Below are 15,436 nucleotides of genomic sequence, written 5' to 3' on the forward strand. Positions count from 1 at the left end.
TAGCAAGCAAACAAACTATGTTAGCTTCTTACAAAGATCACAGAACACAGAAACTGCTGGATTCTCTCTGCAGCTATGGGCCATAAGAAAAAATGGCTGAAGCTACCCAACCCTCCAGCCCCTGGCAATGGAGAGCTAGAAGGCACTCTTGACACAGACATGGCATCAAATACTACATCTCCCATAGGGGACCTGGCTGGCATCAACAGTGAAATCTTTGTGAGAAATTATTTAATTCTGCGCGCCCCTCCTCCCCTTCCCCCCCCCAAATAATAAAACAAAACAAAACACCGGAAGGCTCTTAAAGAGGTTTTTCTATTGCAAGAACAGAACATCATCAACTTCCTAATTAAAGTTCCCTCTCACTTTAAAATATTTCTAAACCTCTTTCAAATCACTATTTCAGACTTAGTTTTTTTCATCAGAACAAAATATACAGTTGTTCACTGAAATATTTCCTTTTTGCTGAGCATTTTGAACACCATTCTACAAGTTCTCAGTGAAGATTTTCTTCTCTTTCCTTTAATTTGTTCAATGCAAAGCAACACCCAACTAATTCTTCTCTAAAGGAAAATATCATGTGCAAAAATCCACAGACTTTGAAGGTTAAAGAGAACCCCTTCCTGTCTAAACAAAAAATGGTGTAGTTAATCTTGGTAAGTAATCTGAGCATATAAAGGGACTAAACCCAAGGAGTGGATTTAGGAAACAAAAGAATAGCTAGCTTGTGACACTGAAAAGGTGAATCTCAAAAAATTAAATCTTAGAATATTCAAATAGCTTCAAAAGGAATTAAAGTTGTATTTATCAATGCTGATTTTGAATAATTGTGTAGAAACTTTACTTTGATAAGTCAGTGAAACAACACAACATTAAAATCAATAAACTTAGATATGCTTGAACTTTCTAGCACAAAGAATGCACTATCTGTTACCACACAGAAGACCACAGTTCTGATCATGAATAATCTGATGAGGTCATTCTGGAAGTTCTATTTTATGCTGTTCGTTATTTCCATTTTGCTTTAAAAATTTCTTTTTGTTAACACTTTGTTTTCCAAATTTGGTTTATTCAAGTTAATTTTATACTGTAAGCAGTAAAAATATTTGTAAATCAATCTAGTCACATATACCAATAGGGCTGCCTTTTGAGATTTCTGAAACTTTAACCAGGAAAGATTGAACTGCCATCAAACTTTGGGAAATAACCTTATTTATGCAACTGCTATACCAATAATGATAAATAGTGACCTCTAAATAAAACCTGTCTTTGAGCCTTATGCTGACAAGAAACAACTAATTAGGAACTAGTGAGTTGAATTCTATATACAGTGCTTGTTGGATACATTTTCAACCAAAAATAAATAAAATCAACAAAATGAGTTCGTACTATAAATCAAGTTTTCACAAATTTCATTCATTATTAAAATATTTTCAAGGTGGTTTCATTGTGAAAGAATGGAAAAGTGTTTAAGTTTTTTATATCCCCCTAACTCTTCAACACATACATAGGCACACTCTCTCTCAAAATTATAGAAAACATGTTTTTTAATTATAGAAGGAATTGTTTTGTTTATTTAAACTCTATATTTTGCCCCTACAGGCCTAATTTTAATATAACAATACTATTTGGAAATCTGTCCTTATTATACAACAACTGCTTCTACACTGAACTCAGCGCCCCTTAACTTGTTGCTTGTATACCAATACACCAGAAAGAGCTGTACTTTCAGTTACTATTTGCTGATTGAAGCGTGACAAATGACAGCACACAAAGCTAAACAGAAACAATGATAACAGGTATAAAACTAAGTTGAATTTAAAAGGAGATACTGGGCCAGATTGACTCATATGTGCATGAACAACTCAGACTGACATGAGTGTCCAGAATACTGGACACCAGAATTAGACCCAGAGTACAAAATAAATATATCAACATGTAATTATGTATAGGTGCTGCTGCTGTTATTAAGTTATTAATAAATTAAGACTTACCTATTTGTTTTGCAGACTGCAATATAGTTTTCAAATCCCCATTTACTGATTGGTGGTCTTTCTTCTCCAAATTGTCATTTACAAATTTCACTATTTTCTTCCAGGTAAGATCAGACTTCAGTAACTGCTCATGTAATTTTGACCTTTTAGTCTGAAAACAGATTCAGACAATAGTAAGACAATATTTTTTTTAAATACTTTTTGTTTTTAAATAACAGGGAATTCCTAAAAAGCAAGCACACACCCCATACACAAAACATTACTTGGGACAAATTACCTGCAATAACTCCATTTGCATTCAGTGTTCTTACAGCAGCAGGAAAGAACAGCCAGTGCTCTACCCCTCCTACTCCACCCCCTCGAACCTGATCTGAATTGCCTACCATTCATTCCCACCTCCCAAATATTCCCTTCCATCACCACTGCCACTACTCCAACTCAAACATCCACACGTTAAGTTTATTCTTTTTTTGTTATAATAGTTTACATATTTTTGCTATTATTCAAGAGAACAAACACTAAACCCGCACATACACACCATACCATACTGGTAGAGGCAGACTAGCAACGGGCCTACTTTAATTTTAGATTCCTGCCAAAGGTTTTGATTCAAACTGACAGTATTATTCAGGTTTGATGACCTCTAGAACCCCACAGGTAAACTGAAAACTAGCTGGCTAGCAACCTTTTTTGTCACCACACATATGTTGTAATCTTGTTTGAAGACTAGAGTTAAATTGTGATAAGGACCTACATGCCAACGTTACTTCTCTAAAGGAGGAGTAGGTGCCATGTAAATAGCTGGATGCAGCAACTGATGTTTACCACTGTAAGAAAACTCACTATATATTTATATAGAAATCTTTCATCCAGGAAACTGGACGGCGTTTGGGGATAAAGCAAGCCATTTTAGAGAGTGGCTTTCCATAGATCACAATGGATTCCTATGCCTAAAAAGTTAGAATTTGAAAGGACAAACGAGAGACATTTTTCACTCATTTTAATGTTAGCAATTTGCAACAGCATCCTATTACTAAATTTATTACTAAATAGCTCACCTGAAAGACTCTAAAGAGAGAGACAGTTACTATAAATCTTTTAATAGGGATAAGTAATTGTTGTATTTATATATATATTTATATAATATTTATATATTTATATAATATTTAATGCAGTTGAATTCAAAATCCTTTCCTCCACTCCAACTAGGAAAAGTTTTAAAACACTGAATTAACCTCTTTACGCTCATTTTATAATATATTCTTCATGTTTTGTTTTTATAGTCTCGGAGTCAGGCCATCAATACAAACATTTTGTATGTACGCATTTTGAAGCGTGATGATCACATGCTATTTTTCAGGAGATCCCTGCCACACCCACTACCCAAGTACAGGTCTGTCCAACTGGCAGCCAATGGGGGCATTAAGTTGCTGCCTCCTGGCTTCTGCTTTGCTGTTGCTTCCCCTATAGCTAGAGCTGCAACAGCAGACAAGTGCCACAGGCTCTCCCTCCCTCCTCCAGCTACTGCTTCATGGCCCCACCCCAGGAAGTAAGAGCATGGCGTAGGGAGTGGAGGGCAAGTCGTTGGGGGGAGGTCGGGGAGGGGGAACCGCCCACACAACATAGTGGCAATGGGCAGGATGGAGCTTGTGCATGATGCAATAGCAATGTGGGGGGGAGGTGGGGGGGGAGGAGCAGCCCATGCACAGCAGAGCAGCAAACACAGGGGATGTTTGCATGCAGGTGCACAGGGTGGAAATCCATAGTTCACCCTGGTATGGCCTGCACAGGACAAGGCCTTCGCTGGTACAGCCGCTTGGAGGTTGAGCAGCCCTGCCCAAGATTGTTAGTGATCAGTTGATAAGCAGCTCATTTTTTCTCATCCTTCATATTCAGTATTTTATGTATACAACACGATAAGAAATGCTGCTCTGAAAATGGAATTAATCCTACCATGGTCTTATCCTCATGGGGTCTTTTTATGGCATCGAACACCAGAGTAAGGACTGCTTTTACAATTATTATGTTAACCTCTACCAGTTAGGGATCTGCCTAACTTGAGGAGGTGGTCAGCCGATTTCACAGGGAGATTGCAGGGCTTGCCTCCATATTCATGCCCCCCACCATGCCTCTGATTGACCAAGGGGCCCCAGTGGTCCCGCCTCTTACCACTGATTAGCTCTTAGAGCTTTCCTTCATGCAGCCCTGCCCCCTGCCACTGATTGGAGAAGGGGGATGGGATCACGACAGACAGCCCTCTTGGCCAATGCTGGGAAGCCAGCATTTTATTTTCAGGAAGTGGGTTTTTCTTTCTTTTCCTCACAGCTTTTGGGGGTATTGTTGGATTTTGTGATTTCCATAGGTCCCTATCTACAACACCCTGCTATGTTTATGGCTATTATCCCAATTTTACAGATGGGGAACTGATATACAGGGAGATTATAGTAAAAAAAAAATCCTATTTGAGATGCCTCAATGGTACACAATAGTTACCATTACTTCATATAAGTCAATGACACCTGTGCAAATGACATTCATTCAGCAACAACTGCTAAGTACACTTGTAAATCAAACCCAAGATTTCTCAAAGTAGGTACCAAAAATGAAAAAAAACTTAACTACAGCTGCAAATTTCAGTTTCAATGACTTGCCAGGCATCACACAGCTGCACATTTCAGTTTCAATTAGCTGAAAATTACAAGTTTCAATAACTTGCCAGGTATCGCATAGGATTTCCATAGCAAAGGCAAGGATAGAATCCAGTTCTCAAAGTCAGCTACCTTAACCATACTTCCTCTTACTGCCAGGCTCTGCTTCACTCACTAGGTAACCTTCATTTTTCTCAACAAATGAGACCTCTCTACAAAGTAACAGCCTTCTCCTCTATACAACCTTGAGTCATTCCCAGAGCATGTCCAGGCTCTAGATGAGATGGGGACCTGCATAATAATGAATTTACACAGAAGAAATAGATATTAAAGGTTGCCCAAGCATTCTGGCATTTCATAACTTTTAAGTGCTTGACTCTAAAACCTTAGTAGTGTAGTTCAAATGCAAGTGCACTGCTTTTATTGGGGAATGAGAGTAGAGGAAGGAAATGTACATTCTAAAATTTAAGCAAACAAGCCCCTCCACTCCAAAAACACAGAAATTCCCTCACATGATATCATATTGCCACTGATATTTTTTTTTTGTAGGATAGAGGCCTTTAAGCCCATCACACAGACCATTGTCATTTTAGGTACAGGAGTAACCAATACTGAACAGTGGCATAGGGTGTCATCCTTCACACAGGGCCGCGGCGGCAGTGGGGCAGCAGCGAGGTGGGCAGGGCCGGCCCGCGGGCCCCAGCCGGCAGCGAAGGGAGGGGAGTTGCTTACACCCGCGGGGCCCGGCTCATCAGTGAGCCGGGTCCTGCCGCAGCTGCCCCAAGGGTTGCGTGGAGCAGGGCTGCCCCAGCTGCGCCTGATTGGACGAGTTGGGGACAGGCTCTACCCCTTGCCCCATCACATGGCCGGGGGAGCTGCAGCATGGCCTGCGCCCTGCCCGCATGCGTGCTGGATGGAGGCACGGGGTAAGCTCCCGTGCGGAGCTGGGGGTACCTTGGGGCCGGGCCGGGGTGGACAGAGGCACGGGGTAAGTTCCTGTGTGGAGAAGACCCATTTCATTGTCACTTCCTGCAACTTCATTGGTGTCAAAGGTCATGTGACATCACTTCCTGATGTGATGTCACTTCCTGTGAGGTCTTTGAATATGGCTCACCAGCCCACTGGGTGATAAAAAGTTCATGACACCCCTGCTTTACACCAAACTAGAGCCCCTAACAATCTATGAATCTATTTTTTGGACCATGACAAATCTCACTTTCCTAAAAGTATATGAAGTATAGAGCCATGAGGAGATAGCCAACCTGTCAAGATGTCTATTATGAGTTTAAGGCCCTTGCACAGATCTTCTAAAGCATATTCCAAATTCAACCTTGAGAAAAAAAAATGTGACAAGCACAAGTGGTATAAGGAATTCTTTTCATAAAACTACCTGTATTTTGGGTCTTGCTGTTAGCAAAATGGGAGTTTACAGAAGGAAGGAAAACAGAACTGAAAGAAACAGAACTAAGAGCTTCTTTAAAATGTGAGTGCACAATAATTTTCTTTTCATATTTAAAAAATATTTTTACCGTTAAGTCAGCCAATTCTTCACTATAATTATCATGTTTAGTGACATTTGAAAAGGAGCGCAGAGCTTCTGTAAGACGAGGTAAGGCCATCTATTACTCATTCAGTGATCCATAGGATAAGAAATTAATTCCTACTCCAACTTGCAGGCACCTAAAAAAAAAAAAAAGAGAGAGCAAATAGAATAAATGAAGCTTTGCTGACTGACATATTTTAGAAACAAATTAATATAAGACTACCCTCACACAGGTAGATATAGATATTCCTTATTTTTTAGCAGATAGAACTATAGTCACATTTTAGGTAAGCAAGTATTTTAAATTCAAAAGAAAGCAAGCAAAGATCATAAATGGGCAACAGATAAAGTAATAAAAATAATCTTATAACAACATTATTAGACATGGCTTTATCCTGTTATCACCTACATAAACCAACATTAACAGTAAAGAGCATGAGGTTCAATTATTCATTTAGCACTGTCAACAGAAGTATTATGATAAAAAAATTATACAATACAACTGTTATCGTTTGGAGATAAAGTACAAGTGATTATAATCTATTTGAGGATTAATTTTAAAGTGGGATGCATTAATGGCTTTCATTTCATTCAAGTATGCCCAGAAATGAAAGAAAGACCTTCTCTTTTGGCAGTCACTTAAGGATTTTTAAACAACCAATCAAGGGAATGTACAAATTAGTCCTTTTTCAGTAAAAAAAGGATAAAAAAAATCATATGCCAAATGCTCACAATAGAAAAAAGGAAAACAAGATGTTACTACATGACTAGAAAGACAATTCTCCAGGCTGTGTTCAGTTTGCAAACATGAATGCATACTTGCATTTCTTCTGAAGGCTCACTCGCTCTGTAAGATTATCATTTGTTGCAGTGAGTGCATTCATATTTCTAATGCAAAACATGGATTCATCTTGCACATTTATATTCCCAATGTTATATTCTTTTCACTCTAAATCTTTTGAAAAACTCAAATGGAGTGCTCTCAAACTGTTTAGTTTGGAAGATGCCAAGGCACTGCTCATTAAATGCTCAAGGCAGTAACTCGCAGCCACAATTGCTGGCAACAACAAATGCACACTGTTTTAGATTTGCTTTTCATAACTTTACTAAACATACCACTCATCTAATAATCTACACACAATACTTCAAAGGACGCTTCAAGAGCTCTTGGCCTTTCAAAAGTGAAAAGGAAAATTTTAAATACGTGATAGGTGTCTTGAAAGAAAGATATTACTCCTCTTGGCTAGGGACAGAAGTTACACATAAACTGGTTTAAGTGATCAGAAACTGGTTTAAACTTGTAACAGAACAGAAGTTCAAGTGCACATAAGGGGGTAAGGTAACTGCTGACAGGGTCTGCTTCCCCTTCCCTCTCCAGGCACACCCTGAATGGGGACCATGAAGGCCAGGGTGGGGATTTAAACTCCTCCCCAATCATACTCAGCAGCCTGCCAGGACCTTGCCACACCTCCTCCCCCTCAGCTCAGCTTTCCTCCAGCTTTCCTGCCACTGCCAAAGGGAAGGGAGGGCTCACTCTAGCACCCTCCAGCTTCTAGTCTGAGCCACTGCAGGCATGTGGCTGCATTTCCTGAATCAAAAATAAATATCTACTAATTTGCTTCTTCATTCAGTCTACACTGATGACACCAAGATGTAGGGTGAGGTGGGCACACTGGAGAGGAGGGATAGTATCCAGCTAGATCTAGACAGGTTACAGAGGAGGGTGGATGAGAATAGGATGGGATTCAATGTGGACAAGTGCAGGGTATTGCATCTAGGGAGAAGGAATCAGCAACACACCTATAGGCTAGGGAACACTGTTCTTGTCAACATGGTGGCAGAAAGGGATCTTGGAATCATTGCTGACTCCAGGATGAACATGAGCCACCAATGTGAGGAAGCGGTTAGTAAGGCTAGCTGCACCTTGTTGCGCATCTACAGATGCATCACAAGCAGGTCCAGGGAGGTGATCCTTTCCCTCTATGCGGCATTGGTCAGGCCACAGTTGGAATACTGCATCCAGTTCTGGGTGCCGCACTTCAGGAGGGATGTGGCTAGCATTGAGAGGGTCCAGAGGAGGGCCACTTGCATGGTCAAGGGCAGCGGGGCAGGCCCTATGAAGAAAGACTAAAGGGCCTGAACCTATTCAGCCTCCACAAGAGAAGGTTGGAAGGGGATCTGGTGGCCGTTTACAAACTCACCAGGGAGGACCAGTGGGAATTGGGGGAAGCTCTGTTCCCCCAGGCACTACCTGGGTTTACTAGGAATAATGGCCACAAATTGTTAAAGAAAAGGTTCAGGCTGGACATCAGGAGACATTACTTTACAGTTAGGGCTGCCAAGCTCTGGAATGGGCTCCCAAGTGAGGTGGTACTCTCTCCTACCTTGGGGATCTTCAAGAGGAGGCTGGACAGATATTTGGCTGGGGTGATATGACCCTGGCACCCATTCCTGCCCGGGGCAGGGGGTCAGACCTGATGATCTGTTTAGGTCCCTTCCGACCCTAAGGACTATGATACTATAATGATACACAGGTTAAACTAATCTGCAAAGATTGAATTGATTAAGGCTCAGGCTTTTTGAATGCCTCTACTTAGCCCTTTAGTTTCAGTTTTATCCAAGTCACTTTAACATGATTGTGTGTTAAAGCTATATTTGTATTTTTTGCCATCAATTCTATATCTTAGTTTAACAGTAAATCTGCTGTACTGTTCAGAACTTAGACAAATAGGGCATAGATGAACAGCAAGTACCAGAAAGTTGTGCATAGTATCTCTAGTTGCTCAGTCAACTAGCTTGTACCTTTTAGTTAAAATAAACCAAAGCAAAGGATGCCTGGATTTTCAGGATTAATCCTAAATAATCAGTGAACCTTTTAACTAATTTTACGCGGGTTATTTGTATGAGCAATAAAGGACAAGGCACTGGAAATTAAGAAAAAGTTCTTTTCTCTTCTAGAGACTAACTGAAACTCTAGCGCAGACCACTAGGAACTAAATGAGAGTGTCATCTGTTAGCTCTTAAGTAGCTTACATAAAACAGGTTGGTCTCTCTAGTATAGCCTCTAGAGGCTGGATATTCTTGTCACTAAGGGTGACGGACAAATGACCATTGTAGTCATTTTAAAAGGGGAGCAGGAGCTGCTCTTGTAACAAAAACATCTTCATCAACTCGTAGTGATGCAAGTCAGTTAAATCACCCTAACTTTGACCCTGGATGAAGCAAGGTTAAAGTTGGAGCAGTTTTGCTTCACTTGTACTGCTACAGAATCATAAAGATGTAACTAAGTGAACTGGTGTCATTTGATGCAACTGTTACTTCTGTCACTGAGTGTGGCACATAAGCCCTGGGTACTCAGTAAAGGTAGACCCAGAATGAAGGCAGGGAGCAAAGTGCTTGAAGCAGGGACAGAATAGGGCTGAGAGAGAAGATGCCAGGTGTCGCTGCCAAGAGCCAGGTTAACCCTGCCCTGGTTCTGCAGCTGCCACTGAATTTAGGGCTTTGGTTCTTCATTCGACATATTTTTATACAGCAGCTGAGGGACCAGGAAAAGGTTAACTTGGTTCTTGGTGGTGACACCTCTTGCAGCAGCATCCTGCCTCCACTCCATGCAGCAGCAAGCTCAATCTCCTCTACCTCCCCAGGATGCAAACTCTGTCAGGCATGCCTCTGGTGAGTTGGGGCCAGAGCAGCATTAAGGCAGAGAAAGGATGGGGGGAACTTAACTTGTGGCACACCTGCCAAAAAAGTGGGTCATCACTGCCCTATAGGTATCACGTCAAAACAAGATACAAGAGAAAGAAAATGTTTTCTAGCATTTTCATCAATAATACAAAACTAGATGTATTTATCTCAACAGAGAATATTGCTAATATGCTGTTAAAGTGCACTTTGTCCTCAACATGCATCAATAAAGTGCCATATCCTTTTTGCTCCATTCAGAAAAAACAGCATTATGGAGCTTCGTAATAAGCTATTTCCTCACTTTTACATATGCCATGATGAGCAGTGAAGCAGTTACAGTTGATCCTATACTGTCATTTAATACCATTCTCTAGGCTTAGTAACTTCTCCAATTGCCCGCATTAAAAATCCTTTAGCTCAGCTTCCAGGAGCAATTTAACCAAGGACCAAGGATAAGCTACCTGAGCAAAATAAGAATGTTTTACACCTCCAAGTATTATCATTTGCATAAGTTAGCATACATTAAAATGCATATATCAGTTCACACCTCAAAGTTTTTATTTGAGGCATTCTGAAAATTCAGATTGATTTTTTACATTGGTTACAGTATCCTGACGCATTTAATGTTTTACTTCAAGCCCTCAATACTTCTATATGTTAAATTAAAGCTGAATTTCTGATGACAAGATACATTCGTCTCTTATTCTTTCTTCCCTCTTCTAGAGGTGCACCGATAGAGATTTTTAAGGCTGGTACTGACATCTGATTTTCAGGGATGCATATTAGCCGATACCGATACGATTTCCGATACAGCATGGAGAGCTGCCTCCAGCTGGCAAGTCTGTTGTGGTGAAAGGGGAGAGGGGAGCAAAGAGGCATGGGGGGCAGATCAATTGGGCTACGGAGGGGGCTGCACCCACCCCAAATTTTGACATAGCTCCCTCCCAGCGCCACTGCTACGGTACACCCAGCACAGCCCCAACTCTTCCCGGTGTGTGGGGGCAGATGGGGACTGAGCCAGGATATTGGTACCAGCCCCAAAAATCTCTATTGGTGCACCCCTAGAAGAAAGGAACGAAGAATAAGAGACAAATGTATCTGTTGTCACCAGCCTGCAGCTGTAGCCCACGTTCCTTGTGCAGATCCAAGGGGCACATTCCACCCCCTCCTCTCCTGTGTCCTCCCAGGACACACGCTGCCGCAGCAGGAGCTGTCCCCCCAACAAGCCACAGCTATGTCCCATGCCCTTCCCCCCCCAGTTGGGCAGCGCCTGCCCCCTTCCTCACCGTGGAGGGGGTTGATCTGCCCCACCCATGCCCCTTCCCTCCCCTTCTACCACAACAGACTTACCAGCCGAAGGCAGCTCTTCACACTGCCAGGCTCTGCTCCTCACTGCCTTAGTGCTATGCTGGGGCTGCACGCATGCACGGGCATTTATTAGCCAAACTATCGGCCACATGGGGCCGATTTCCGATACAGCCAATTTTCTTTATATCAGTACTGATGCAATATTGGACCAATGGGTCAGTGCACCTCTACCCTCTTCTGTTCTCCCCATCCCCACCCCCTCAAGTAGACTTTCCCCTATTAAGGGGATTGATAAACATTACCCTAGATCAGGGTTCTCAACCTTTTTAGACTCAAGACATCCTTCTGCAATTTTTCTGAATTTAGCAGCACACCATTAAAAAAATCAAATGAAGTTTCTCGTGTTTTCTGAATATGGAAAATATATAAAGTTGGAACATAGCTATAGCTGTGATAGTCAAGGAAATGTTCATGAGGCAGGAATTTTTTGTGACACCTCTTATTGGACTAACCGTATAGTTGGGAGAGCTCTTGCATGAGTTTTGGGACATTAAATGCACTTTCTCAGATCTAAAAAAGAGGCAGATGCAGGCTGAACTAAATAGCAGAAAAGACTATGTAACTACAAACAGCCCCTTCGGAAGGATGTGAACTACAAGCAAGACTTCAAGGTTGTCATTCTTATTCTACTTACTTGTATTGCTACAAGTGAAGAAACAACAGATTCAAATTATTCTGCTTAAAAAAAAAAAATCAATCACTTGTCATGTTTGTCATTTTTAATTTGGCAAATATTTTTTTTAATCATTTCTAATACTTGAGGGACTGTGCCTCAAGCCACAGAACTGGGAGGCAGAAACTCCCAATTCGACACCTCAATTTGTTGTGTCTCCTTGGAAAAAGCCTGAACTAATCTCTTCTTCAGTTTCTATATCTGTGAAACAGAAGAAAAGAAGTGATATCCTCCTTTGTGATACTGTGAGAAGCCTACAAAATGTAAATGAGGTACCTTAAACTTATTTAAAAAACCCCAAAGCTTATTATATTTAAACACAATTGTATTTGATTTTACCTTTGAAACTTATTTTTACAGAGGAAGGGAAGCCATAAAAGCAGATTATATTCTTAACTAAGACTTGTACCAGGCAGGAAACCTTTTAGGATTTATTGGCTCAAAGGTAAGCCTTAATGGTAAGCCTGGCCCATAATTTTAGTAGGCTTTTATCATTAAAAGAAAAATAAAAAAATATGTAACAAACCTTAAAACTGCTACCCACATACCAAAATTCAGGTTGATTTTACTGCAGGTAGAAGAAATGTTCTTCTTTTATCCCAGGAGATTATTTATCTTTCCTTCAACTACTGCCTTTTCTATCATTTTTCTAAACCAATTACAGGCCTGCTTTTTCTCCCCCATCCCATCCCACTGGCATAGTTAAAAAATCTATTAACAAAATGGATTTCTGATTCTTGTACTACATAGCACAAAACACAAACCTTTTGGATCAGTGTAGCCGACCGACACAGGACATGAACAGATTTTACATTTCTAGCAAGAAATATATCCTTTAATGCCACAAGAGCATTTTCTTCAAGTGGTTTGTGGCAATTAAAAAAGCAGCAATTCCACCATAAACTTTTAGCTGTTTTGAACAGCAACTTCGCTATGAAGTGATGTGGTCTAGCACCATGTGTAATGCCCGTAAACTTTAAATTGGCACCATAGGACTCCCAGTATCCCAAAATTCCTTGTGTACCCTCCCCCTCTCCCAAGAAAGAGTGAGGGAGAGGAGCTACCAAAGCTGCCCCCTACCCCTCAGGAACCCTGGGATCATCCTGCAGAGGCCGTGGCAGCTCTTCTTGCTGCCGAAGCATCTACAGGAAAACCTCACTGGCACTGCACATTGCATTTGACAGCCCCAGTTGACCTGCAACCAGGACTACAAGCACAGCTAGCTGCAGCTGCCTACACAGCCCCAGTTCACCTACATGATGGTAAGGGCAGGGAGCATTTCCTCCCCTTCCCATGTGGTATCAGGTGGAGGCAGCCTGTCTATCATGGGGGCAGGGGGAGCAAAGGAAGACCAGACAAGTTTACGTTTGCGGCAACTTTGTTGCCCCCCAGCCAAATTTCCTGGAAATTCTTAGTGCTGCAACTACATGCCTGTCCACATCCAGAGTGCAAACAGAAATGCATGTTTACATTTCAGGTTTAAAATTTTAGGTAAATTAAGATAAATGCATCTCTCTCTCTATTCACAAATTATGGAGTGTTAAGAAATTCTGAATATGACAATGTTAAGACTGCAACACAAACAGATATAAGCAAGGAACTTGAGAGGTGCTGTTGAGACTGCTTTAAGGCATGGTTCCATTCTATTGGGCTACATATTGCAATATCTGATATTTGAAATACTGAAGTCATTTCAAAACTAAAATAAATAGACTAAACAAGGCAAGTAAAAAACAAAACAAGGAATATGGTACAGATCAAGGTTCTTTATATGTTTATATGGCTTATGATTATAAGTCTAAATATATTTTCATATATATTTAACATATTTATGAACGTTCTAAGATTGCTATATTTATTATACATAATGGATTAACATAAATTAATAGTAATTGATACTATTAATTAGCATTACATTAATGCTTCTAAATTCTGGTTTACTACTACTAATGGAATAAAGTAATGTCTACAGTAAAAATACCTTTAAAATAAAAATATCTTTAAAATAGTAAAGGATTGTGGAATTAAATGGAGAATTTATCAGACTTAAATTTCTTTCATATCATGCTATTATGTTCAAGTTTTACATCTCAACTTGAGTTAATTATTTAACTTGTTCCATGACTTATTTTACAAATCTTTAAGAAGCTTTTAAATTAAAGATTGACCCATTTATTGTACACTGTATACAAAATAATATTCATATTCAGAATAAAGATCTTAAAATTAAAGAACTGCCATTTACCAAACAGCATTTGAATCAAACAACTGATCTTGCATTTTATTGGTCAATAATATGTATGTATTTAAAAATACAAAGAAAAATCAAAATTAACTTAGGAAGAGTCGCCAACAGAAGCCGTATTTAAAAAGTTATAGCATTTAATCTAATATCACAGAAGGCAAGTTCCAAACATTAAATACATTAGCTCATTTTCATCTTTAAATTAAACACAAAAAGCATTGAGATAAACATTTGTCAAGAGTCTGTAAAGTAGGATTTTAAAAGATTGAGGTTGTGTAATAGCTATAGAAGCAAGATAAAAAACCATAACCTAGAGTTTTAAGCTCTATTTCTCTGCATTTTGAGGCCACAGACAAGATACTGTAGTAGGCTAATCTGTGTTGTACTCAAGTAAGTGAAAGAGAGACTAGAGTCCAATTATCACAATGGACAGGGCCCAATTATCACAATGGACAGAGGTGTAGTAAGCTCCTTTGGCACAGTGGGGAAAAGAAACAGGTTGGGGGAAGGAGGAATATGTCCTGTAGAGTGGGGAGAGAGAAGGAACAGTGCCCCAGCTCTCCACACACTGGCAGCAGATGCTACTGCTGTGGGTTTGCAGCTATTGCAAGCTGGAGGACAGGCTCACTGCACATGAGATATAGCTGGCCCATGACATAGGCTCTCATTGCAGGCCCATGACAGTGTCTACTCTTAGTTCCCCCACTCACTGCCCTTCTTCTCAATCCCCCCTACCTCCATATACTACTGGGTACCCAGCTTCTATGGGCCTGCCATGGCAAACACTCCCAGGGGAGCACCATTCTGGAGGATATATCATAGCATCTGATGAAGTAGGGTGTTGCCTACCTAAGTTTATACCTGTCTAAATGAGTTAGTAATTAAAGTGTCACCCTGCCCTGCCTCCTGCCAGACATCAAGTCAGTGATTGTTATATTTAACAGTGTTAACTGCATTATGCTTTGAGGTCATTATGCATAACTGACACCTATTTGCAGATTAACTTGCCTTCTTCCTTCAATAAAATTAACTTAACCTGAATAGGTAATCATCTTGCCAGGCCAAGAAGAGTACCTACTAGTTACATCATACTAAAATAGTCATACATATAGTACTAAACGTCTCTGCATGTCACAATTTTAGCATTATCCTCAATGTTAATTAACTGTAATGTAGTCCATTTAAGTGCCTAGCCAAGAACAGAGGTGGGCAAAATGTGGCCTGAGGGTTGGATGCGGCCTGCCAGGCCATTCTATCCGGCCCGCGGGGCCCCTAAAAAAT

At 40.5% G+C, this 15,436-nt stretch overlaps 1 protein-coding gene across 1 annotated transcript in view; it reads right to left on the reverse strand.

Moving 5' to 3' along the window:
- The window catches only part of ASCC3 (activating signal cointegrator 1 complex subunit 3), a 567,972-nt gene that overhangs the window by 537,550 nt on the left and 14,986 nt on the right, over positions 1-15,436 (reverse strand). The window contains exons 2-3 of the mRNA XM_006271799.3: positions 6,172-6,322; positions 1,995-2,145 (exon numbers count right to left, since the gene is read on the reverse strand). Of these exons, the coding sequence (XP_006271861.1) occupies positions 1,995-2,145; positions 6,172-6,261 (241 nt within the window). The 5' untranslated portion in view covers positions 6,262-6,322. The remainder of the gene's footprint in view (positions 1-1,994; positions 2,146-6,171; positions 6,323-15,436) is intronic.

This window comes from Alligator mississippiensis, chromosome 1 (assembly GCF_030867095.1).
Source record: "Alligator mississippiensis isolate rAllMis1 chromosome 1, rAllMis1, whole genome shotgun sequence".
NCBI lineage: Eukaryota > Metazoa > Chordata > Crocodylia > Alligatoridae > Alligator > Alligator mississippiensis.